This window comes from Syngnathus typhle, linkage group LG9 (genome assembly GCF_033458585.1).
Source record: "Syngnathus typhle isolate RoL2023-S1 ecotype Sweden linkage group LG9, RoL_Styp_1.0, whole genome shotgun sequence".
In the NCBI taxonomy this organism is placed as follows: domain Eukaryota; kingdom Metazoa; phylum Chordata; class Actinopteri; order Syngnathiformes; family Syngnathidae; genus Syngnathus; species Syngnathus typhle.
In genome coordinates this window covers 4,415,993-4,442,276 of record NC_083746.1, presented here as the reverse complement: position 1 = coordinate 4,442,276, position 26,284 = coordinate 4,415,993, and the positions used below count along the sequence as shown (strand labels likewise).

The 26,284-nt window shown below is 44.1% G+C and overlaps 1 protein-coding gene across 4 annotated transcripts; it reads right to left on the bottom strand.

The window, feature by feature from the left end:
* Nucleotides 1-72: 72 nt before the first annotated feature.
* On the bottom strand, nucleotides 73-26,284 carry usp9 (ubiquitin specific peptidase 9). 4 transcript variants are annotated; one of them, XM_061286232.1, is made up of 47 exons: nucleotides 26,266-26,284; nucleotides 22,479-22,742; nucleotides 20,926-21,074; nucleotides 20,129-20,208; nucleotides 19,769-19,881; nucleotides 19,237-19,455; nucleotides 19,014-19,129; nucleotides 18,684-18,935; nucleotides 18,468-18,603; nucleotides 18,245-18,397; nucleotides 17,603-17,707; nucleotides 17,157-17,363; nucleotides 16,730-16,866; nucleotides 13,966-14,099; nucleotides 13,797-13,887; nucleotides 13,583-13,696; nucleotides 13,274-13,502; nucleotides 12,869-12,964; nucleotides 12,562-12,773; nucleotides 12,250-12,490; nucleotides 11,888-12,037; nucleotides 11,667-11,787; nucleotides 11,432-11,562; nucleotides 10,895-11,173; nucleotides 10,673-10,798; nucleotides 9,769-9,906; nucleotides 9,527-9,693; nucleotides 9,320-9,428; nucleotides 9,103-9,249; nucleotides 8,854-9,000; nucleotides 8,473-8,680; nucleotides 8,028-8,248; nucleotides 7,769-7,956; nucleotides 7,525-7,698; nucleotides 7,225-7,366; nucleotides 6,351-7,107; nucleotides 6,123-6,246; nucleotides 5,822-6,047; nucleotides 5,609-5,738; nucleotides 5,293-5,478; nucleotides 4,839-5,059; nucleotides 4,666-4,754; nucleotides 4,030-4,186; nucleotides 3,660-3,872; nucleotides 2,671-2,700; nucleotides 2,296-2,394; nucleotides 73-1,920 (listed from the first exon to the last, which is right to left on the bottom strand). In XM_061286232.1, the coding sequence occupies exons 2-47, from the start codon at nucleotides 22,572-22,574 to the stop codon at nucleotides 1,669-1,671; spliced, it is 7,812 nt and encodes a 2,603-aa protein (XP_061142216.1). In that variant the 5' UTR covers nucleotides 22,575-22,742; nucleotides 26,266-26,284; the 3' UTR covers nucleotides 73-1,668. The 4 variants fall into 4 exon arrangements, with proteins under 4 accessions (XP_061142216.1, XP_061142214.1, XP_061142215.1 ...); XM_061286230.1 differs by lacking the exon at nucleotides 26,266-26,284 and adding an exon at nucleotides 25,448-25,944; XM_061286231.1 differs by lacking the exon at nucleotides 26,266-26,284 and adding an exon at nucleotides 25,348-25,367.

The following is a 26,284-nucleotide window of genomic DNA, read 5'->3' as shown; positions in this document are numbered from 1 at the left end:
TGACGCTGACAATGTTAGTCTTAAAATGCACCACCACTTTAGGTTTGTAGAGACACAATCATGACACAGACAAAGATTCCATGTTCTTTATTTGCTAAGGGCGCAATGCTTTTTTTGTTATATTTCTGTGCACAAAAAAAACCTCACAAAGTGAAAGTCCACATCGCGACTGTAGCTCCAGAATTCAATGTCACACCATGGCCAAAACAAAAGTCGGCAAAAAACAGGGCGCAGATTAGAACTCTGTACAGTCAATATTGTCTTTAAAAATAACCAAAGGACAAAAATGTTCCTTTTAAATCAAATTCTATTTTTTAGTGAAATACAACAAAATAAATTCTATAAAATAAGAGCAAAATATTTAAATATAATACGGTGGGCAGAATATTTTCATTTGCAGGAGTATTTGGTATGTTTTAGACAAAAAAAAGAGGAAAAAAAAACCCACGTATTCAAGTTACCAATTAAATACAGTATTTACTTATGTTTACCTTTTTACTACAGAATCACAAGTTAGTTGCAATGTGACTAACCAGCTGCTATTCCTAAGCACCACCTCCTGTGTTGTGTCTGGTGGGTGAACCCCAAGCAGGTCTCATCTCAACATGGCATGGGTGGTGCCGGCTCAACAGAGGTGACGGAAGCTAAACCACGCTGTCTATGATACACCACAAAGATGGTCGCCGGTTCTGCAATTCTGTTGCATTCTTTTTTTTTTTTTTCTGGGGTTGGGACATGGGGGATCTTTTTCCTCCCTAAGCCGTCTGTCTATCCCACCGGCCAAACTCCACTGCCAAATGTGTAGGATTAAATGTGCAATTGAAAAGCCACTTAGTCGTACATTGGTTCAAAAATATTGCCCTCATTGTAGATGAGTAGAAAACAACAACAAAAAAAATCCTCAGAGTTACGCACCCCCTGTGAAGATGTGGAATAAGAACAGCTTTAGGTTGTTATGAACGTCCTTGCTCGGGCTACACTATTCTGGTGAGAAGCCATGCTAAATGTTACAGCATATTGACTGAGCATAAAAAATATTAACAAAAAAAAAACCCCAAAAAAAGGCAATGATTCGTCGACCAAATGTTGCATTAACTGCTTTTTCACGTCCAACAGCGTAAAAGCCCACCCAGCCGTCAAACAAACTTGACGCCAGGGGGAGCTAATGAACAACAACAACATACTGGTTGAGAAAAAACAAACGCATCCTTCTTCGGCATCTTCTACAGTTGAATGGCCGTTAAACCATCCCATGGCTGGAGCAAACTTTGACTGCGGAACATGGGTGACGAAAACAAAGTGTTTCGTTTTTGGGCAGGGATGTTTTTCTGTATAGTATCCATTGTTGTCATCAGTATGATCTGCAACCTCTATCCCAACAGCGAAGCACAGCGAGTGATGCTATTGGGCAATCCCAACAGTCACCAAACATTAACATTATGTACACCTTCCATCATGGCCAGTTCGGGGTTTTTTTTCTCATCTTTTTTTTCATTTATTGATTTAGAACTCTTCAAATTCACTTTCTCCACTCCTGCGCCCCCCCCCCCGCTGGCCACGCTCTGAGAACCGACAAGAGCAGAGGAGTAAGGAGAGCGGGTGGACAGAGGATCCAGGCACAGCAGAGGAGGGACGAGGCGGTAAAGGAGGCTTCGAGGAAAGGTGGCGTTATTCCTTAGGCAGGGCGGGAGCCGGGGTGGAGGCGGGGGCTGGGGTCGGGCCAGGGGCTATCTCTTCCGTGCTCTCCGAATTCTCTTGTGCTCTCGGGCCTGGGCTGGGGCCGCCGGGGCCTGGGGCTGGAACTGGAGTCGGAGCCTGCGTGGGGCCCGGGGGTGGAGCTGAGGCAGGGCCGGGGCGCTGAGGGTTGTTCATGTGCTGCGCGGCGGGGCCAGTGTATGGCTGCCCATGTGGGTGGTTGTTCTGGAGGAGAGCGTATACAAAAATATAATAATATAGAGGAAGATGTTCAAGGATTGATGACCTATTCAGATTTGCATTTTTTTTTTTAAATTTTTTAATCTGACTACACAGAGGACAACTTTTTTTTTTTTTTTAACAATGTACAGTATACTGAACTGAACCTAAAACCACAACCACAAAATCATGCTATGAAAAGAACTCAGGATTCTGTTAAGTGGTTCTCAGTAATTGGTATCCAGACAAATAATAATAACTGGGATTTATATAGCGCTTTTCTAGATACCCAAAGTCGCTTAAAGTTGTGTTGTTTGTGTATTGGATTTTCAGACCTCAAATTGTTACCAGCATCATGAACTAAATTGTACATCTGACTACCTGCTGAAACTGTGTAGTTCCAGGAGAGTGTGGGTACAAAGAAGTGTCCTCAGGCGGCGAAGAGTCTTGATCGTCAGGGGCTTCCTGTTCATCCGGCTCCTGCAAACAGGACAGGAAAACAACACGCATATATTGACTGCATGCACCCGTATGATATTTGAGATTAATTTAAAACTATGGGATTGGTCAATCAATTTCAACACTGACATACACAAATACCTCTTTCATTCAGACACATCATTCTTAAGGCACAGATGACTAATCAAGTTATAAGAAAAGAAAATAAGATGGGTGGGAGGTCAGTTTAGAACCACAGTAACCCTTAACACCAGTAATTTGACCTTTTCCATATCCCGTGGTGCCTGGAATACTGACCTTCCCTGGGCTTCCCTGAGTACACTTGAGCTGTGTATGAAATATTACAAGAAGCATGTCACTCCACTGAAATTCTTTTAAACATTATCAAATACAACTAATCACACACACAACGCTCAGTGTAATGAGGGGTTGGGGGTTTGAGATGGGGGGGGGGGGGGGTCATTTGCATGGCTACTCAAAACTGGTCAAAACTGGTGTATCTATGGATTTTTCGTGATTTCTGTGATGTCTAATACACTTGTTAGTAAAATGGTTGTGGACCGCTGTTGTGCGGGACCGCTTTGCTGGGCGGCGGGATATCTGACCAGACACACAATCACTGTGGAGAAGAGTGGTGATTTTCCTCTAATTTTAGCCGGTGTGGCTGTGAATCCAGAAGTGTATTTTCACCACAGAGGATTAAGAGAGAAAGTTTGACAATAACCGTACTTCCACTCGAAAACAGCATATAGCTGCTGACTATAATGTGAACAACTACAGTGGGTCTTCAAATCTCCTAAGGTCCACAAGATTTTTTGTTGTTGTATTATGTCTTATTTTCAAAAGTGCAGACAAATCCACAAAAAAAAATTTCACATACTAAATTAATTTCTAGTCCCTACCTTAGCTTTGGGACATTTAAATACCCTAACCCCTCCCTAACCCTAACTCCTGACCCCCAATAAAAGCTGGAGCAATAAAGTCCTTTGAAAAAAACGTAAACCATAAATATTCATTACAATTGTTGACAAAATGCTTTTCACATTGTCCATGCTTGTGTTGACATTTTAATATAGATTTCTCAAAAATATCTATCATGGACCTCCTGAGGCCTCTATCAAAAGACTTCAAAGGGTGAGCTGTTTTAATTGATTTCTGACCGGATACAATTCTAACAGCATCTGCTGCTTCGGTAGTACCCAACCTACAAAATGCTAAAAGCGCGTGACATACACGCATGAACGCGCTGCATATTGGAACAAGTGTTAGGTGTGCCGAGTCATTACCTCCTCAGGACAAAGTTCGCAGGCCTTGGCAAGAGTCATGCGGGCGCTGTGCGAGCGCTCCAGGAAGTAACCGTTGGACGTTTCATTGCTCTGGACCGGAGGGGACCAGTTGTTGTACGTGTACTGCGGGTTGCCGGAGTATGGCCGCCTCTCGAGCTCGTCGCCGAGCCACTCTACAGCCCACGTCCACTTTCGTTTCAGATCACCGTTACTCTGCATGAACACGGCAGACGTGAATAAAAAATGCAAAGCAAGACGAAAACATGCAAATAAAATGTGAGCCCAATGTGAGGCAAATGCGCCAAGCACTACTCTGAACATGCTGCCCAAGTTCATTTACATCATTTAGGAATGATGTGATCAGGTATACCTGGAGGATCTGGTAAGCCACAGAGCAATTACTGAAGAGGGCCACCATACACTTGATGCACTGGTACGCCCGTTTCTGATAGTGGTTTTTGGAACGCTGGATGGTGTCAAAGAGACCATCCCTGTCGTCGGGAATTCCCTTCAGAACATTATGGATCCTACACCACAAAAACACGGAGAAGAGCATTAGTATCAAACATTGTTATTTTGGTTGCTTCTCCAACCATTTTTCGACCAATCAGTGGAAGAGGAGCACTGTTTGCCATGAGGAGCAACCACTTTTCTTAGATTGTTATTGTAACATAAGCACAGTACGCGGCTCCAGCATTTGACCAATGAATTATTTGCCAGATGATTGATTGTCAACACCAGACAGTTGTAGTGTTAGGGCGCTGGAATCCAGCGCAGGACACACTGGAAACGTCATGGGACAATTTACTTAATTTAGCCATTATCAGCGATAAAAAGTTACATCTATAATTTGATAACTTTTTATGCACAAATAAGATCTTTAAAATGCATTTGACTTGCTGAGCACGTGATCTCATTTTCAGTAAGTAGTCAAATTGGTCAAAGGTAAAAATTGTACATGAAAAATAATTCATTTCCGTTTCCAATTTTAGCAATCAAGTCTGACCTGTGAGTCTGCCAGGAGTCCTCAATGAGAAGGATTTGTAGTAGCAAGTCCAAGTGAGGCCTCAACTCATAGTTATAGGAATATGCCACCTGTGCACAAATCAAACACTTCATTTAAGCCCACATGCAACCAATAGCGAAATTCTGGTGGTGGTGAGGATTGTTAAGTTTTACCTGCCACAGTAGCTCACTGAGTACAGTGGAGGAAAACTGGGGGTTTTCCCAACAGCTGAAGCGGAGAAGCTTCACCGTCTCCTCAGAGTTGCTGCAGTCCTCAATGATCTTCTTCACATAGCTGGTCCTCACAAACAAGATCTCAGCCACAAGCTGCTGCACCAGCATTACCGGGGCTGTCAGGTTGGTGTCCCCATAGGGGTTAGGCAGAGGGGGGTTACCTGCATAGAAAGGTGTGCAATTATTAGAATGGGTCTGTGAACGTGTGCGTTTGTGTGCGTGGAAGTAGCCCCTCAGCTCAAAGCTCTGGCAACACAGCACAGAAGCTCAGAGTGCCTGGTTTGTCAGTCACTAGATCCTGAGCAAGGATGATGATCCTCATTGGGAAGCTCTACCATAGTGTTCAACTTGTATGCATCTGAATTCAGGCAGCTGAAAGTGGAGGACAACGCACCATTGATTGACGACTGCATGCGCAATGAGACGTCACAGCAGCGGACCAGTTGAGAGACCACCGTGTAGAGCTTGCCCAGTTCAGCGTACTGGTACTTGATGGGGGGCCCGGGGCCTTCGTCCAGCGCTACGAGCATGAACGTGGCAGGCACATTCAGCTTTAGCAGCTGGGTCTTTTCTGCCAAGCCTTTGTGCGGAGGAGGAAAAGAGCAGATAAGGGAGGGGGGGGGGGAGGAAAAATTAAGAAATGCATTAACAGGAATTAATACAGTAAATTCCTGCAGATGTGCATGACCGGTGGGCTGTACACTCCTTACCCAGATTGGCATACATGACAAAGAGGTTGAAGTACTGTTGCAGGTGACGGCCGTGTTCGGAAACCTCTCGTCTGAGCAAGTTGAGGACCGCTCTTAACAGGTGGTCACTTAGACTGAGGTTATCACAGCCCTGATCAACATAAAATCCAACAAATTACTTCAAGCGCATCAAGTGGGGGAATCGTCTTAAAAGCCGTGAACAAAAAGCTAAACCTGAGCAGATGTTCCGGGCGAGGCAGTGGGGGAGGGGCAGGGGCCGTCTTGCAGCGAGAAGTGAGCGATGAAAACCACGAGCTTGGCAAAGGCGCCACGCACCTCAGCGCTCGGGCACTCCAGGAGGTACTCGGAGAAGCGGTTGGGGTAGGCAAACAAGACGTTGTGTGCAAACCAGTAGCGTACATTCTTACTATGTCTCAGCAGGATGCAAAGGGCGTCATACCTTTTATAATGGAGAAGGCACGTTTAAAGGAGGATAAAATGGAGGGAGAAAAAACCCCCCGAAAAGGCTGCTTACCAATCACTGGCAGGACCCCTGACTACTTTCTTGGTGTGGAAGCCTGTGCTAAAGAGGAACCGAGCAGCCAGCTGAGCACTGATCATAGCAATCTCCTCAGCCTCTGGCAGAAGGTGGTCTTGCCCTGACAGAAAGAAAGCCGCTTTTTGAGCTAACATGGTGGTTAACCTTATGAAGCCACATTGGTGTTGTGATGATGATTTAGCAGTGCTCAGACAAAACACATACCTGGAGGAGGGTTTAAATAGACACTGTTACAGGTCAGAAGTTTCTTAATGAACTGGAAATATTCCAGGCTGTATTGCATTCGGTTGTGCATAAATTGGACGTTCTGCTTGCGGACGCTGCACTCGATCACACCAGGCATCTTGACCTGATGCGGCTTCGCAGTGGAGATGGTCAACTCGGAGATGTACTTGACAAGCTCACTGTCCTTGTCTAGGGAGTCCATACGCTCATAGAAAAGGATGTAGGCGTTCCACCATCGTTTCTGTCTTCGGTAGGACATCCTTTTGATCATGTGATCAAACACCTCGCCCATGTATTCGCCGCCAAAGCACTGGTTCTTCATCTCCTCCTCGTCATCCATCTTGCATTCCGTCACGTCGCCGTCATCGAACTTGTACCAGCGGTTCTTTTCGCCATCGCCTCCATTCCTTTGGATGATGTACGAGTAGTAATGTCCGCCGCTGGCCTGGCCCGAGTGGACCAGCACCCCCACCAAACGGTACTTGGAGCTGCCCACAGGAGTGGGTTCAGAGGGCTCGTTCTGCTGGATCACTTGGCTCTCCGGGTTGACGTCATCGCCCTCAATCTTGGCCACGCCCGCTACCGTGTATGGCTCCATGTCCAACTCCCTCGGAAATTCAAAGTAGTCATTGAACTTGATGGCACATTCCCGCTCCCAATCGTAGTCAAAGCGCTTCAGTTGGATCGCAAGGACCGGCGGCAGCTTCTTGATCAGAAGTCGCTTGACTGTGTCCACCTTAACAAGAAGACCCCCACCAAAATAAAAAACAAATTGATGCATTACAAATCTGCCCATTACATCACAACCATTTTACACATTAAAAACAAACAGGTGCTCTCCTTCTTATCTTACCTTCTTATTACACTTTTCACAGTGGTATGCGTTGGCTCCCTCAAGGAGATCTCCTTTGACGTACTGCTCCATTGAGTCCAAAAGGTTCTGGTGATTTCTGATGTCTACATTAAGTGTTGTGAATGACTCCTCACACTCATATCTGAAAACAGAGCAAATAGATTTCTTTTGTTTTTTTTTAGTTTGCATCACAATCCCATAGAATGACACTGTATGATTCAACATGTAACAAGAGTGCAACAGTTTCTGCCTAATGCCTTGCCAACAAGTCATTCTTCGAGATACAAAAACAATCCTCACCTGTGAGGGCATCCCTGACAGATCTTCTGATCGGCAAAAGAGCCTCCTAGCACTTTGCTAAGCATAGCGGGATGACCCAAGGCCTTCAGTGCTTCATCCAAACTATCCACCAAAGAATTGAAAAACTCTAAAGCGTCATGCTGTTCCCTTAGATTCACAGGTTCACCCCATAACCTGCAGGAGCACAAATAGAACGTACGTCACCTTTCCAAATCAAACCAGTGGAAATGACCAAATGACATACCTGAATTGCTTCCAAAAGCCTCTTGGGACATAGTACTGCAGTCTGGAAGCAGCCAGGTGGCCAAAAATGACCTGCAGGTGACGCAAAACTCCAATGTTGTACTCCTTCCGGTCTTCTGCTTTACTGGCAGGCTTATCGTCAAACTGGTGGTGATAGCTAAACACTTCATCGCGAGGATCCACGTTCGTCTGATGGAACAAAAGTTAAGCAATTCTACAATGCCATTTTGGGCCATTAAACTATAATGTACTGTCAGTACCTCATTCTCCTGCTTCTCATCGCCTGACATGTCATCGTCCACGTCGGTTCCCGTGCCCTCGATGGCCAGGATGCCGTGGCGAATGGGAGGAATCATGTACAGCTGCTGAATTACAGAGTTCATGTAACACGTGGCCCCAGCGTTCTTCAGACCCACAAAGCCTTTATTTGGCCGTGGGCCCACAGGAGGCAGGTATTCCCACTCTGTTAACGTTTCACTGCCTGGAGAGAGATGTGGAAGAGCTCAAAAAGACAAGGGATCCCAAACTGAAGGTTGGTTGTCACAGCAGTTTATATTAGGTCACTGATTGTCGTTTGAAAAGCAGGCACATACTTGTGGGTTCTGCCCTTTGCGTTAGTTTGTAGATATTGCAATATCTGTAATTAGGGTTTAGATCTTGGGGAGAAAGAAGCAGGGAAAAGCCTCTTTTAAACCAATGACCTACCCAAATAGTACATGTCGGTGAGGGTGTCGACGATCTGCTTGAGGTTGCGGAAACAGCCGACAGCAAGCGCGACCAGGAGCTCAAAGCCAGCGTTGATGGAGGCTGGGGCGCTGCACACTGGAATGGCCTGCTCCGTGGGGAACTCGCCACTCTTCATGTACTGCAGGTAAACGTTTGACGCCGGGAAGATGAAGTCGTCAATCAGCTCCTGATGATGAACAAAATGAATTTTAGCAACTATATAATAATTCTTGGACAGCAATCGTTGTTTTATCACATCAGGATGGAAGAACAGTGGCGTTTTACATCGACAGATGTAAAAATCCTTCCCTTAAGCTCACAGGCATAAAATGCAAATGGAACGACATGCATCAAGTGTACCTTGATGAGGTTAGCGCCTCCTTTCTCACAGCCAATGTAATACTTCTTCTCGGGAGTCTGGAAGGCAAGAAGCTCCTTGGTGACACCAATGTGGCCTTCCAAGATGGTCTCTTCCACACCGGTCTCGCCTGTTCTCTTGACTTCATCCTAGAAGATGCAAGACCAGTAACATCACCTCACATTGACAATGGCTACACTACAAAAATGAATCCCATGCTAAGCGGGGAAAAAAAACTAAGGATTGCTTACCCTTATCCTTTTGAGCCAGTCAATCTCATTGTTGAGCAGCACCTCGGCATTTGGCAGGTTGATGTTGCTGTTGTAGGCATAGTTCAAGAGATGCCGGAGCAAAGTGAAGTAGTCCCCGGCGTGTTTAGCTCGCTCCTTAGCGGTAGTCTGTACGCAGGCGAGGAAAGTTAGATGTAATCGGCTGGAAAAAAAGAGCACGTCGTTTTGTGTTACTCACCCCCAGAACAGTGAAAAGGAGGGTAATAAAGAAAAGGAGGGGTCTGTGGCCCATGCAACACCTGGTTGCCATGAGGAAAAACTGCTCCTGGGCCATCTGACGCACTGATCTGTCAAAGGTAGAGAAAACCATGCTATAAAAATCTGCAAATGTCAACCTATGCTGCTGCCGCTTAACATATCCAACACGGTAGCGCAGCGCACTTACTTGCTGTGGCAGTGTAGCAGCAAGTCAATAATGAAGGTTTGCCATGCCCTCTCCTTACTGAGGGTGTCAAGGGCTGTGGGCATCAAGGCAAAACATAATGTCATCACTTCCAAGGCCTCGCAACACACCTGCTCGTCTTCTTCATCTGGCTCCTTAGCTGCGTTCGTCTGATAAGGAAAAACAAAATTTAAAAAAACAAAACAACTGCCATCATAAGTTCTCAGCCATTCATAGATATTTACCTTCTCATATATCTTGCTGATATCTTCATTAGAACTAAAGACAAGCTGCACCGTGCCACAGCCTGAGGCCCACACTATTTTCTGTACCTCTCTGATGACACAAATGTCTGGAATAGACTTTGATGTCTGAAAGAAATTCTGGAAGTGACATGACAACATCCATTAATATACACAGGAAGACAATTCACGACAGTAGAAATAAATCCAAATGTAGCGTCATCTAATTAGCATTCCATTTGTCTTGACAGTCAGTCAACCTTTTAAGGATGAGAAGTTATCACTTTGAGGCAATGTTGGTTTGTACCACACCCACACACAGAGTACAGACTGTGAAAGTGTTGGCTCAGGAAGTAAGACACACATAGACCGCACACTGAAGTTAAAGGTTGTAAGACCATCTCAAATACGCCTGTTCAGAAATTTCATCTACGGGACTATTGCCAACCTTCATGTGGGCCGCAAGGGGAAAACTGATCACAAGCTCATAAAACAAATGGTAAAAATAGAGCCCAGGAAAACCTCCACACAAATTAAAAGTGATCTCCAAGGTCAAGGTACATCAGATTGTCCCAGTTGAGTCAAAGTGGACTTCATGGGAGGCAACACAACATTTAAGGGAGCGGAATAAAAACCCACAAAGCTTCTCGGATAATCAGCTAGAGAGAAAATGGCTGCCCTGTGTCAGCTTGGTCTCAGTCGCAGGGGATGGGGTTTTGCAACAGGATAATGACCCATAACACATCTAAAACACCCAAGAATTGCAAAGAGCAAAGAATTGGACAGTCCGAAGTGTCCTTCTGCGAGCCCTGATCGAAAATCTTATTGAACATCTGTGGAAGGAGCTGAAACATACCATCTGGAGAAAGCAATCTTCAAACCTGAGACAAAATACATTTGTAGTTACCTCATCGGAAATCTGCTGTGCCAGGCGGATGGCTACGTTGCGCAGCATACATTCTGAGGCGGGATTTGGAATGTTTTGCAGGGCACTCTGCAGCACCAGAGCCTGATCGTGAGTGGCCTGATTAATCTGTTAGGAATTGGAGAGTGAAGTAAGATTATCAGTAAACTTTCAATCAGAACATGTGGGGAAACATTTTTCAGATTTTTCCATCTGTAGGCTAACCGGGGAAACGGGGATATTTCCCTCAGCGGTGGGCTGGCAGGCCTCTGCCACAGCTTTCACATGACCAAATCCTACAGCGGTGAGGAGGAGCTTGGCGATTTTCAGTGCATTGAGGTAAGCCCCGCGCCGTGTCTCCATGTCGGCTGACGGCAGGAAATTATTCCGGGTGAGCATGCTCAACACCAGTGGCAAGCCACCGCTCTTCAGGAAGTTGTACTGAAAGTCACTAGCATCCTCGCCCAAAGCGGCGCTGGCTGGCATCAGCAAAGCATACACAACCTGGAGGACAGGCAGAAATCTATTACAAAAGTTGATCTGGTGTGTAGTGCAAATCCAAAAATGGCAAACTACTTTAAAAAGCCATAAAAACATTTAAAACCCAAACGCTCATAATATATTGTCAACCACGTAACATAATTGCATTGAGTCACATTTCAATATTTTCTGATTGGTTTGTCAATTTCAAAAAATGAGTTGAGCATCTGTTGTGGTTATTTGCTAGTTATCCTTGAGGTCAATGAGTAGCCCTGGTTGTACCTCAATGAGGTAGAGCACTTGTGAGGGTGAGGGGCCAAAGAAACGGGAGTCCAGTGAAGGGCTGAGGCTGTTCTCTCCGAGCTTGGCATGGTCTAAACACACAGCACGCAGGTTCTCCACAGTTTTGTTATCTGTAGTTAGAAAAAAAAAAAAAAGCACACACAAGCAGTGCAGCAGTTAAGCTTCCCTCAACTGAAAAGGCAGCCCCACAATGAAAGCACAGGAGAACAAGCACCTGGAGGCATGAGTTTCATGAGAATTCTGGCTCCATCTCTAAGTAGGGGCATGTTGAGTTGGCAGCCCAGGTCAGCCACCTGCCACAGGAAGGAGATGTACCGCGTGTGCAGCGACATGATCTGCAAAACAGAAAAGTCACTGCGAGAGATGCTCTTAAAATACGACATTCAAACTTCAATCTGTGATGCAACTCTAAAAAGTGACCATGTTCAAACTCACCACGCCGGGAAGACAGCTCTCCACTTCAGGATTGGGCCCATCGCCATAGTGGTTGCCGTGGTTCCCTGGTGAGCCGGTGGAAGAGTCGGACGAGCTCTCCGGGCTGGAGGGCATGTTGGTGCTCACCTGAGTTAGCTTGGCTGTGATCAGCTAAAGAAAGATGACAAAATCACTAACAACACTGTTTTATTACAAAACACTGAATCTCCTCATATTGCAGCTGCCCTTCCCATCGACAACTCCCTTTTATAATTCCCGTGAATTGAATCTTTGAAACTCTGTCCTAAGCAATGTCGATTACATCACAGTCCATCCAAGAAAGGCATCCGAAGACAAAACGAAATCACAATGTGGAAAGTTACCGTTTTGTCTTTCAAGTTCAGTTGTCCAATAAGCTTCCTGTCATCAGCAGGGTCAACCACCTCCCCTCCAATGAAGAGCTCTATCTTGGTATGTGCGGCGTTCGCTTTGATGCGATTTAAGATGCCGCGGCGCACGGAGCCAATTGTGTCATTGGTGTGTGACCAGATATCCAGGTCATCCACTTGGCGCCCCTGGTTAGGGAAGCGCACGATCAACGTGATATGTTTTCCCCGGAACGCTCTGAAAGAGAAATGGAAACACTTAAGAATGGACTCTCCAAATGGTTCAAGAGCTGAGGTTTGTGATTCTACCTGGACATGGGCAGGATGGTCCTCTCTTCATGGTAATCACTGTCACATTCATTGATGTACTCCTTGAGCACAGTAAGAACACGCACCATGCGGATTGCCTCCTGGCGGGCACAGTTTATGCTATCTTTATCTCCATCCAACACACACAGGGTGTCGTAAGAGGCCTTCAGACGGTCAAAACATGACTGGATAAAATCCTCATGAATTTCCACCTGCGATGACATCATGTCAAGTACCTTGTCATTAGAGAAGACGAGATGACCTGTAACCTGAAAATCACAAGTTTGGACAGAGTTCTATTGTGTACCTGATTGACTTGTAATTTTGGTCCAAGATTGGTATAGATCTCCTTCAACAAGTCGATGGCTCTGCTCGCAATGTCATCGCTTCCTTGAATTACCACCTAAAACAAAAAAAATAAAATCATAAGTATATTGCATTTCTTCAAAGGAGGGATCAATACTGTCCCCAAACACGATTCAAGCGCTACTGTATTGAACCGTCATAATGTATGACAACTGTATATTCCGCGAGTATTATTGCAGAGGTGGGGGAAAAAAACGCGTGCGCCGCTGTGCACCATAGCAAAATCAAATGCAATTAGCCCAAGCTGATTCAGAGATATGAGGTAGTAGTGGTCTAATAAGGACAGGCATGCATTGAAACTATCACAAGTAAAGATTTCGGAGGAAAAAGAACGTGCAATTCTCACCCTCCAAAGGTAGTCTAGCCCAATGAGTTCCAGGTCGTCCATCATGTAGGCCCTACGTTTGGCTACCAGTTTGCCCTCCCTGCAGTTGACGGCCTTAAAGAACCTCTCGAAGCACTTCATGCCATTCTCCGTCAACAGGGACGGGTCAAGTTGCAGGACATTATTCTCAAAGAAGTCCTTGTTGATGTCTGGGTCCAGGTCGGGTTCATCGCCCATAAGTTTGGAGTACCTGCAATGTGCCATTTGGAATGGTGCTCAACACATTTGTGTGTGGAATACACAAAACTGCAGGATCAAAGTCAACGGTACCATTTGAAGCAGGCCTCGCGGTCACAGAGGAAGACTGCAGTCTCAGCCAGACACTTCCAAATCTGCTTGGCCTGAGGGGCACAGAGCCACAGCTGGCCATCTTTAAGAAGGAACCTGGCACCAAAAACAAAAAAAAGATAGTCAGTGGCGATTGGAAGTAACATCAAACTTTGCAATCCTTTGACTACCTTTGTATTTCAGTATCATTCAGTACCTCAGGAAGTTAAGTCGTTCTTGCACTTCCTGGACATGGCTGTAGCGGCTTCCTGGTCGGACTATCTGAGGGTCAAACTCTGCCTGTTCTTCTGCAATCATTTAAAAACATACAAATGATCGGTCCATCTGATTATTAAACTTTTCGATCTTATCTTTCCAATGTCTACCTTTGGAGAATTGTCGCATTGTCTCCATGTAGGCCGACAGGTTCTCAGCCACGAGCGTAACTAGAGCGTGGTTGTTTTGCAGCTGGTTGATAAGGTCATGCCGGTAAAACACATGTGGATTCCTCTGGGTTTGACTACAAAGTCAAGGAAAAAAAAAAAAAAAAGTAATGGATATAGAAGACGGCACAAGCAGGACAAAAATATTGAGCAGTGAAACAAAAAGGACTGGCAATACAGGGGCAAGGAAAATGCCGGCAATCAGCTCATTTTGTATTGGTTTTAATCTGCAGCGCAAAAGATAAGATGTTCAAAACAGGAAGATTTTGGAATATCTGTGTAACAACACAGCAAATCTGTCAAAGAGGTCACAACAAGACTTGCAACCTTGAAATAACAAGAACCATGTGAGAACAATACAGCAATCTGTCGTCATTATTAGCTCACTATCGCCTAACCGGAACTGGCTAGGCTCAAGCGGAACTACGAAATGCAGGAAATACTCAATTGCCCCAAATACCAGTGTGAACCCCCAATAAACACTGCAGTCCAACCTGGGGCCGTGTGCTTCAACCACTTAAAACAAAAACACCTCCTGAAAGTGACCATTTTCCCATTAGAAAAAAGGGTGACTTGAGTGCAATCTCTGTTCATAAATGCTACGTTTCAGATGCAAACTCCTTCAACCAACTTGAATTCTGTTGCTAATTAAAACAGCAGCATCTATGGAGGAAAAGGTGTTCTCCCTCAGATTAACTGAACTCTGGAGTGTGGCAAACAGGTTCCCTACACTGTCTTGTCCCTCCGGAGATCCAACTTGGAGGTCTTGATAGCGAAAGGGAGCAATATTGTGAAGATTGATAAATAGCTGATGTTCTTCTCTTTTTGTGTCTAGCTTCCGTTTAATGCAAGGCCCCACTGTAAGTGATATGCTAGATCGCTTGCTTATGGAAGGAAAGCGTTTCTTTCTTTTTTTTTTTTTTTAATCACTGGGTGACCAAAAAAGGCCATTTGTTCTGCCAGTCTACACTTGTCTCAAAGAAAAAAATGAACTCAATAAAGAGACAGCTGATGTTGAGATCCTAAACAAGGTCACAAACAAAAAGTGTTTCAAAATTTTTCATATTAAACTGCAACCTGTGTTCTGCTGTCATCTTTATACGTCCGTGACATCAAATAAATTAAATGGGTGGCAAGGCAAGAAGAAATGAATGCTGGCTGCAAGGATTGTGGAGCTCCATCTCAAATCATCTTGCGTCATTCGGTCTGATTTTTAGATTTCAGGTGTTTGGTATGATGCATGTGATCAATACTGTACAAACGGTGAAGGTGGGTCACTAATTACATTACTGAAGTCACAGGTTCACCTTTCATGTTATTAATTTTTTTGGGGGGGGGACAAACCTTTGACGATTGGAGCACAAGTACAGTGATGCCTCTGGTTCCGACCTTAATTCATACCGTGACCTCATTGGTAACTCTCGTAAATCGTGGTAACTTTTTTCCCATTGAAATGAATGAAAAGGCAATAAAGCTGTTCCAGCCCCGAAATATGTTATACTTAATGTTCTGAGAAATATATTTTGTAATTTGAATCAGTATGTGGTTGAAATATAAAGTACAATATAAAAATATACTTCATGAAGAAGACACAGTGAAGTGTTAATGCTTATTGCGCTTTAAGTCTAAGTGATGAGGGGAGAAAGACAACAGCTCCTGCATGAACTGGAAAAAAAAAATCTTATTCAGATTTAGACTCCCCCCGCCCTTTAGTCTACATTTTGTAAATGGTTCAGGGAAGTATGTCTAGCCACATGAACCAGAAATCTAGATGGCCACTGTTTGAATTGTGATTGTGTGTGCGTAGGCAGAACGTCCAGTCCAGCTATGCATACAAGCTTGCTAGAGTGAACAGAAACAGTTTTAATGTTAAAACTATCACCCCACCCACCCAAATTTTCAGAGATGCTTGAATACAACACAATAACTATTACTCTAGCCAACATATCAAATCTTTTTTGCCATGTTAATCCAAAATCTAGGCGGTTGCTGTTAAACTTGATTGAAAGCAGCACGTGCGTGTGCAAGCTTAAATTCTGGCTTCACACACACGCACACACACACGGCTTTCTATTTGCTTCTACTGAGACATCAAGTTTTATGTGGCGTTTGGGGATTTACAGTCAACAGTAACCTTTAATTCATCCTGAGGTCTGATTAAGAATAATGGTAAAAAAAAAAAAAAAAAAACTTCGCAGTGAGTTATGCACAGAGGCAATGCTGGTTTAAGCGGCACTGAGCTGTCCGCTCATCCATGCTGAGACATTTTTCATAACGAAACGTACGTACGCGGCAAAAGTTTTGTGCATACGTTGAAAAGTTCATAAAAAGGCTCATCTGTAACTTGAGGTTACGCTGTACCTGTAGCATTCAAGATGCAATTGGGGGTTCAAAAATCGAATTGTTAATATGATCACTTGAGATGGAGCCCAAGAGAAATCGATGTCATTAACATGTCAAAGAGAAAAGCTGGCCAGTGGAGAAGCAGGTGGAACCCTAGTGCTGCAATTCAACTTACCCCACTAAATTCATTTGCAAGTTAATTCGCATTTTCTTTCTGAAAAAACAACAGGCATGCAGACTACATATTTTTTGGAAGGAAAAAGACCACAAGCATTACAGCTACAAAAAGTCCGACCGATTGGAAGCGGAGTTTGCTTGTTTGCGGTTGTGTGTTAACTGCAGTGGATGTCAACCATGAGCTCACCTTAAATTCTGTGGCGCTTCTCCAAAAAGGCTACAGATTTCTCTGATTTGTTTCAAGGCGGGAATCACCCATTTGTCATTGGTTCGCAGCTCCTCAATGAAGCGATCGATCCACTGGATCTTCTGGGTGTCTCGGTCCTATGAATACAAAAAGAGCACAGTCAGTGGGTATGTCTCCAAATCTTATCACTGTAAATGTCATGAGAACGCCATGCATTATAAAATAGTATTGTACCATAAATTTGAGTCGGCAAAAATGACACATCGTACTTCTGTATTTAACCAATTTTTCCATTTAGTTTCTGGTACAAATTTGACTCTTGTTAATAAAAACATAAAAATACAGAACCATTCCTGTTGATAATAATGCTGTAAAATTGTATCTCTTTATACAACATTTCACACCGATAAAGAACGTAAAAACTTGCCTGTGAGCAGCTGTAATCTAATATTTTGATGTGAGCGCTCAGAGCTTGGTCCATTATATCTACAGGCACATCATCGCTGTGGGCCAGGTTCCACAGCAGATTAAGGACCTTGTGGGCCATCACGCCGTCCTTGTCATCCTCGGCCAGGCGGCGGATGAGCTCCAGCAGTTTCTCACGCTGTTTCTTGCTGGCGTTCGTCCAGCTTGCCTGCACATCAAACGGTTAGTGATGTCGGTTGATGGCATCCAGTGAATTTTGCCACCAGGACATTTAGAAAACAAAATCCCAAACACTCACACATTTAAAAAGGTAAATAATTACATCAGGACATTTACTAAACAAAACCCCAAACATTCTTGGCTGAAAATAGATGTGCTCACACATTTAAAAAAGGTAAATAATTACATCAGGCTTCTGCACATCAAATAATGAAGACTTTGACTCACCTTGAAACAGTCAAATAGATGATCAAGCTGCTCAGGGGAAAAATCCCATGCTAGCTTGGCCAGGAGGTCATGGACATTTTTCACAATAGCCTCATGTTTCCCAGCCTGCACACAGAAGGAGAGGGGGGGAAGAATTACCCTTAAATATAGAAGGATTTATCAATGATGTAGCGAGTTTTGATTAGAAAGCAGGGATTTTGTGGGTAATTCTCTGCTGTTCTTTGTCTAGGCTTTTATAACAAATTTCCGTTACACTTCTGAGTGACTTGGTTTTTTTCTTAACGATGCATTTTTTTACTTGATTTGAATAATCTTAATTTGATTTTTTAATATTCTCTCATTTTGAATTTGATACCTACAACTAACAACAAAATCTTGAACGCAAAAGACGGGGAAAGTTGATGAATCCTTAAAAGAAAGAAAAGAAAAACTTCTGTTTGGAATATCATAAAGGTGGAAAAGATTAATTGGAAAAATGCGATTGTCATGACTGGGTATGAAAAGGAATATTCCCAAAAGGCTCATTTGTTCACAACCAAAGATGGAGCCACTTTGTGAACAACAGAACCTTGGAGGTTCCAGGATATTAAAGCAGTAGTTTTCCCATAGAAGACCTCATCAGGACAATAATGGGATGCCCACCTGTGCTGCCCAGATGTTGTCGAGATCCTGCATGGTAAGAGCTTTCTCTTTGATAACAAAGCGAAGGATCTTCTCCAGTTTCTCGACGTACTGAGGCTGGTGCAAACTGTCCCTCAAGACGATGGAAAGGATGTGGTTCTGCTGGATCCACTCCTAAAGCAGCACAATAAATAACTCAAGTACAGACACGAAAACGGAGTACGTATCGGGCGAGTGGGCTCACCGCCATGCGCTCTGCAGTGAGCCATTCATCCTCCTCAGGGTTGTGCCGATGAGTGTAGTAGGACACACTGGAGATCACTTTGTTGACTTCATTTAGTGCATTCATTTTGCCATTAAAAGAAGAAATTTGCAATAACCTGGTGAAAGAAAATCAAATGTTTATACCAGATAATTCCAACATTGCGTTGCTTTTCCATTCTGATGCATTGGTCCTTACCTAAGAATCATTTTTAACCTAAAAATCTCTAAATTCTTCACAGTCTCCTCTTGCCCTGGTACGCGCGATGCAAGACTCTTTAGAGACTTGATGATCATGGACAGTGCGTCGTTTTTGGCTTCATTCTTGGCCTCTTTCTTAAGCTCCTCGTCAGTGAGGTTCTCCAGGAACTGGGGGACCATTTCAATGACAGGGAGGAAGTATTTCTTCACTGTGTGCAAGGTGAGGAACTCGTAACACTGGCCAAAAGGCCTGCAAAGAAAATGAGGAAGAACCATGAATAGTCAAGACAGAACATGGAGAGAAACACGGGCGCGTCAACAAGTTTACTTGATAAGTGCAGCGATGATCTGGACGTTCAGTGCTTCGCCGCTCATGAAGCGATCGTGCAACATTTGAAACCCGTTTAATGTGCCAAATTTATTTATTAAGTCCACCAACCAGCCCTGCAATTGACAAAAGAGAGTCAAGACTGTGCAATGTGCTGTGGAAACCAAAATAAGACACTTTGATTCCACAACTAAGGCGATACTCAGGATTAGCGTGGATGTACCTTAGGCGAACGTGGGTCGGGTGGTCTGGCGAAAAGGTCATCATCGGCCAACTGCGCTACGGCAGGGACGGTCTCAGAGGGCCGCGTGCCATTATAGATGTGGAATTTGCAATGAGGGTTGGTGGCCATAGCCAGAAGCTCTAGTAGTGGGAACCAGTCCTGAGAGAGCTTTGCCACACACAGCTCCACCAAGCGGTGTGTGTTAGTGATGATACACCGCTGGAAACATGGATTGGGATAACATAAAAAAAGACAGAAAAACACATTAAAAAATGAAAAAAATTCTAACCTCACGCGTTAACAATATTATGAATAGATTCAGTCAATTTCCAATGCCCTCCACATGGTAGTGTACAGCAGTTACAACCGCGTCATAAGCAAACGGTCGCAAAGACGTTTGCCAGACATTCGCCAACAGTTATCAACTATTTTCAACAATTAGCGACCTTTTAGGAGCCCTAATGAAATACCATTATTTTCTACGTGTGCAGTCACTCGCGGCTCAGCGCTTTAGCATTGCAAAAGTACTCACGTGAATCTCAAACTTCCAGCCACTGACTGCCTCGTCTGTTAGAATCTTTGTAAACGAGATAGTCAGACCATCTCGGAAAAACCTCTGACACGCCTCACACTTCACATCCAGTCCTGCAGAAAGAAAACACAATTTCTCAAGTATCACACATAAAATGTTAACCATGAATTCTGCTCTTTCAAATCCTGAGGGAGAATGTTGGCCGGCAGTTTGTCAATTTAAGCTCAAGTGCACTTGTGTTCTGCAGCAAGACAATGATGTAAAGCACAGCAGAAACTACTGAATAGCTTTATTACAGAAGAAAAAATAAAATACAAATATTCAAGGTTTTGGGAGTGGCCCTGTCAAAGTCTCGCTTACCTTTTTTACTGAGGTCTATTGCAGCCTCCAAAAGGACTTCTAACTCTCCTTTTGGCAAAACTGGAACCACCCAACGAGGCCTGGGAAGAAGGAGAGCAACAATTGTCAAGAAACTCCAGCAGGTGCCGACTTAACGGTGCAAAAATTGATCAAACCATTCCTGTGTTGTGTGAGGTCATACAATTCTAGTTCACAGTCATGAGAAGTTGGGATAGGGAAGTATCACTATCCGGCCCAATGTATCGGTATCCGTGATGGCTGCCTATGCCCGTCATCTGTACCAAGTTGCCCTCTTGTGGCCGTTGTACTATCAGGAACCAAATGGCGCTAATAGAATGTTTTACTTTTTTCATTTGCACACTTGAGATTTGTCTAAACTTCACACCGCGTTCCGAATTACTATGAAAGTAATTCCAAAAACAAATGATTGTACTTGAAAGACCCCATTTGCATAGACAATTATTAACTTGCATGATTTGGAATGGGGTGTATGTTTATAGGGTCTACATTAATAGGGATACTGAATTCTTAGTGTTACATGATCATTAGTGTTAGTGCTACCAACATTTATTTACCAACTCAATTTCGGTATGGCAGAGCAATTTTCTGTTTCGTATTCTTTCATCAATACGCTCACATGCCATTAAGATGCACTTTGTATACATATTGTGTGTATGTTTAGAAGGTTTATATTAATACTTGAGTGCATTATCAGTTGACTTGACACAAAATTGACTTAAGATATTAGGACCACATAGAAGGTGTGACGTGATAGCGAGTGCAGGCTTCTTGTGTACCTGTTGATCATGTCATCTAGCTTGGCTAGGTCAGTGTGGGGGAAGGCGGGCTCCTCCTCCTCCTCCAGCTGGGGAGGTCCATCCCCTTGTCCATGCTCGCTGGGTGGGCTCACTGGAGAATTCTCATTAGATGAGTTAGGAGATGAAGTCTGAAATATAAATCAAAATACATTTAAACAAATGCAGTCATACATGAATTTGAGGCTTTGTAAAGTGAAGGCCATTTACCGTTTTTAATCAAATTGATTTTTCATCTGTGTGACTATAACACGTTTTTTGGAGGAGAGGAAAGATCCGAATGTCATTCGCGGATGTAAACATGCTTGGCAAATGCTGATTTTGGCTGCTGGGTCTGAGCTCGACAATGACAAATAAAAATACTTGGCTTTAATGTCTATTCAGCAAGTTTATGAGACCTGGCTCTCATTTGAATATAGGCTGTGTACTGTAGACTATATGAAGTCTACATTCCCCATGATTTTATATGATCAATGTTGCGGTAGGCAGGTGCGAGACCAGGTCTCAGACACGACATTGAGAGTCAACATGACGGACGGACAAATGCAAAAGTGAGAAATGTGAAATGCGATGTGTGCGGCAAAGGCTCCTCCTGCTTGGCTGACCTACATATACAGTTTGCCTCTCACGTATCACCACAGCTCATCAACACACTCTTGCTGTGCGCATGCACACACACACGCGTGCACAGACAGACACACAGACAGACCCTCACATCCATCACTCAGGAGGCTCTGTTCATTGATGCCCCATCTTCACTTTGCCCCTCTTTCCGCTTCCCCGCTGCACCACTCTCTTTTCATCCCCTTGGGCATCTGTGCATGCGTGTAGCAGGGTGCAAGATGTATTTGTTAAAACCTGCACTGCAATGTCTGGAATTGTGGAAGGGCATTTGAAATTATCCTGAATTGTATAGAACGTAAACTATCAATAGTATCATTGCTGAATTATTACGAGGAAAAATGGCAACATGACCCAAGGACCAATAAACTATCCAACTAAATATTATATTCTAGCCCTCATTAATTGACATTAGGGGTGGGCGATATTCATCAACATTGCTTTCACATTATCGAGCATTAATACTGCCTCAAAAAGGAGAGGCGAATAAGTCCATTGATGGCTGCAAAGTAGGAGGAAGTGATGAAATCCTCATTCGGCGAATCAGCGTGCACTAACGGCAAAGGCATCGCGTTGAAAGCGCACATTACCTTTTGGGAGTAAGATGAAACGATATCATGTTCAAAGAGGACGTCTGAGTCAGAGAATACAAACGCAACCCAAGATTGTCCAATTTGAATAAGTTGTCTAAGAGACAGCGTTTGACCTTGCAGACAAAACAATGGTCGAACCGACAAAATCGCGCCGCACAAGCAGACACGCGGCATAATAAATAAAAAAAAAAAAAAGAAGAAGGAAAAACAGACACGGACACAGTGTAGTGATATAAAAACAATTTGATTGCCGTCTGTCTTTATAATGACCAAAGTTGGAACCCGGAGCTCATACAGTTACATATTTTATCTGTTGCTTACCTGATTCTGTGGCAACGGAGGTTGGCTCTGAGCATCAGGCGCCTGGCCCTGGCTGTCATTGCCCCCCACCGGAGAGCCACGCGTGGTGGCCGTCATGCTCGCCACGGGGCAGATCTTGGCAATCTTGGCCTCTTTATGCAGCGCTGACCAGGAGGGAAATCAGAGCCGCCTCAGCCGTGGAGGAGAGGGAAGAGAGGCCGAACACGCGAGAGAGGGACACAAGCACCTGGAGATCTGGATGAGCTGCTGAGACCATTGCATAACCTAGAGTGATGAAGGACAGTGAGAGGGGAGGGAGACAGAAAGAGAAAAGGGTTAAAGGTTGGGATTAATCAGTAGGCCAAGGGAAGCGACTTGCAATAAATATGCATAAGGGACTTTCACTGCGTCAATCTTATAAAACAAAAACATTATGACTTCAATGACATCAAATTGTAGACCAACACAGAAAAATCTATGTATAAACAACAAATGTGTTCATAAAAATGACTATCCCTACTTCGGACGGAGTTCTGAGCCATCAGTGTTTCTACCTTTATTAGCTTTTGTGTAAAACCCCAAATAAGTTATGGCCCTTATGCGGATAGTTTGTGGGATTTGTCATACTTTGAAGTCGACAAACATTCTAAAAAAGGCTCATTCCCTTAACAATTAATTTAAGCGTCAACATTTCAGTCTATGATGAGCAAACATAAGAGGCAAAGTAAACAAATGTGTCCACGGGCAAAATGAAACAACCGTTTCACAAAGTGGTAATCAATGATGATTTTTAGACTTGCATTTCTTTAAACATCGCTGTCAAGGAACACATCATTAAAGAGTGGGTCGTCAACATCTTTTGTCAGAAATTTGTCTGAGGTATCCAATCAGTGTCAAACCTGTGGCACCCGCCATAATTTCCTGCAAGGGAGAAACTTTCGTTACACTCTTAGGCATACTTGGTGTAATGAAGCCAGTTTTTAAGCCTGATTCAGTCAGCCTTAAAACTGGCTTGACTGAACGCATTTGAAGAGTACCAGTTGCAATAGTGATCATGTGTATTATAAATAGCTATTACATTTCACATCGATTTCAATAATAAGGTAACTAAAATATCAACAAGAGTGGTAAAAGTACCTATTCGTTTTTTTTATTTTTGTAAACGCACACTGAGCGAGACGAGCATAGACCTTTCGTCATGATTGCTGTGACATCAGTGATCATCAACTGGCGGCTCGCCGAACCGTCCAATCAGGCTCGCGGCTGTATTCCATCATTTCGAAGATCAGAGAGAAAAGATCATGTGACCCACAATAAAGCAACAGAAACTGCAAAAACTAAGACTGTAAAGGCTGAAAATGCATTAAGTTTTGTAATGAAATTGAATGCCATGCACAAACAATAAACATCAACTATCAATGTTATGCCAAAATCTTTTTTTATTTGAGGGTCTGTCCAGCAAGATGACTATCCGGTAAAATCCTGCCCTTCTGACCAATAGTTGGTGGCTCCTTATTTACATTTATTAAAGTCAATTAAAGTGTGCTCCGATGGTTTTCACTTGATGGCGTTTGAAACTAACAGTAATTTATCGATCATTTATTTACCCAGGTTTTTATCCTAGCTCTGCAAATACTAAATGCCATTTAAGAACCGAACCAAAAGATGGTCGAACCCCAGCCCCCCCAAGCCAACCATCCCACCGGTGTTGCTAACCCACCTGACAATACAATTAACACACTAAAAGCTCATTCTAGAACAAACTTCATGTCGACCGGCCTTTTGGACAGAACCGGCTTTACAACATTCGCGCAGCATTCACACAGCGTCAAGTACGAACCGATAACGAAAGAATGTGGCGTCCATTGTAGAAAGAAGTAGTGGATGACAATTGTGGAGAGGGGGGGAAAACAAGTCCTTTTAATTATTCGCGGTGAATGGCTGGCATTATTTGACGTCTGCTTTTCGAGGTAGAGCTTAGCGAACGTGCAAGGCGATCCACCCAAACAGTCGAGCCTCCGTGGAGGCCTTGTCGTCAAAAGCGAATTGCGTTGAATCGTGCAGGCCTCATCATCACTCGGCCCGGCCTGGCATTACGTTAACCGCTCCCGTAGAAAACGCATTAATAAGCGAATGACAAGAGGGTGAATTCTGTTAGCGTCCCACACTACCAGCAACAAAGTCTGGGTCGGCTTGTGAGGCGTTCCCCGTAGACCAAGTTGTGTTTCCGAAACGCCATTTGCAGTTAGCTTGGGACGCGCTAACGATGGTAGCCATTGGTGCTAACGTCCCAAGTCGGTGCAGTTAGCTAACCCCGTTCTATTTTGACAAGCGCCGAGCTCATATGACTCAACATTTAAGCATTTTGTCCAACCTGTATGTAAATCAACTTTTGAGAGCAAGCATAAGGCCATTGTTTAGTGAAAAGATAAAAGGTGATCTGCTCGTGAGTAACAAGAGCTATAACTGAACACAGGGGTCGTCTATTTCCTGAGTTTAGACTTCTATCATCCAAGTTTTTAACTCATAACAACGATGCACTTTCTGTAATACCAAATGGGAATATAAACATTCAATACAATAGAGCATTTAGCGCATATGATGTTCATTACGGTTGTGAATGCCTATTATCTAAATCATACATGTTAACACCGCTAGACAAAACATGTATAGAAAGTGTTCAGTTAGTAGACAGTGTCGACAATTGACGGGTAGCTAGCAGTAGCCAGTAAAACCGGGTGAGTTCGTGGGAACGTACGTGATGTTAGGACAATGAATCGCAGTTTAACCATCTTGTCACACGATTACACAATGAAAAAGCGATAGCCGTGAATGGACTGCATCTCAGCACATGAGAAGCACAAATGACACCAATGCAATAGTTGGTTACCTGCCGTGCACCACAGCAGCTGACGCTAGTAACTTGCTAGCCGTGCGGCTAACAATCCCCTCAAGCGTTAGCCTACGGAGCTAGTTAGCTAACAACTCACCAGGAATTTGATATGACTTCCCCTCTATTCACCGGCTACATCCAGCCTTGAGCGGCGGCGTCGTCGTATATTATATAAGCGTGGCCTGGTACTGGTGACGGCTTTTCGCAGGAGACACCGACCCACTGCTAGAAAGATCTCTAATTCCGACGTTTCCCCTCTCTTGCTTCTGGGTGTTTTTCCCTGCGTCACCGGCGCAGTCACAGCCCCCCGACTCTCGACCAATTTCTGGGGCTTGTCACTTCGGTCCCAGCAGCAGTCACTCACGCACAACTTGAATCAGTACAACATGGCGGAAGCGCAGTCGGGTGCGAGCGGCGCTCCGTTTTAAAATAGGCCAGAGCAGCGGAGTCCAACTCCAAAAGCGTCGGCCCTCGTCTGTAAGGAGAGATTGCTCTGCAGCCGTGGAGCAGCCCAGTCAACACATCAGCTGAACGGAAAGTGCATTTAACTGGTCCAGTCTGATCGCCTGAGAGAGTCCGGATCCGTTCAAATCCAGCTCCGGGGTTTGGCTAAAACTGGACAATGAGCTCAGCCCGAAAGACCATCGCCGCCCACCATTTACTAATGTTGCGTTCCAGTGAAACACGAAAAGTCGACTATTTTGTGTTTTTAACAGGTGCACCTATTATGGCACTCGAAAAATGGTGGAACCGTGAACTCCACTTTCAAAATGGCCACGTAGCCTGTCAAGAGCAAGTGAAACTAGCCAGATTGTTGTTGGCATTGTTGCTTTTAGTCACATTAAATTAAGTCCTGCATGCCATATTTCTGTGTAAAGTACTGTCAATGCGAAATTATTAATTGCCGTTGCTTACCCGTTAGTCGCCGCTATTC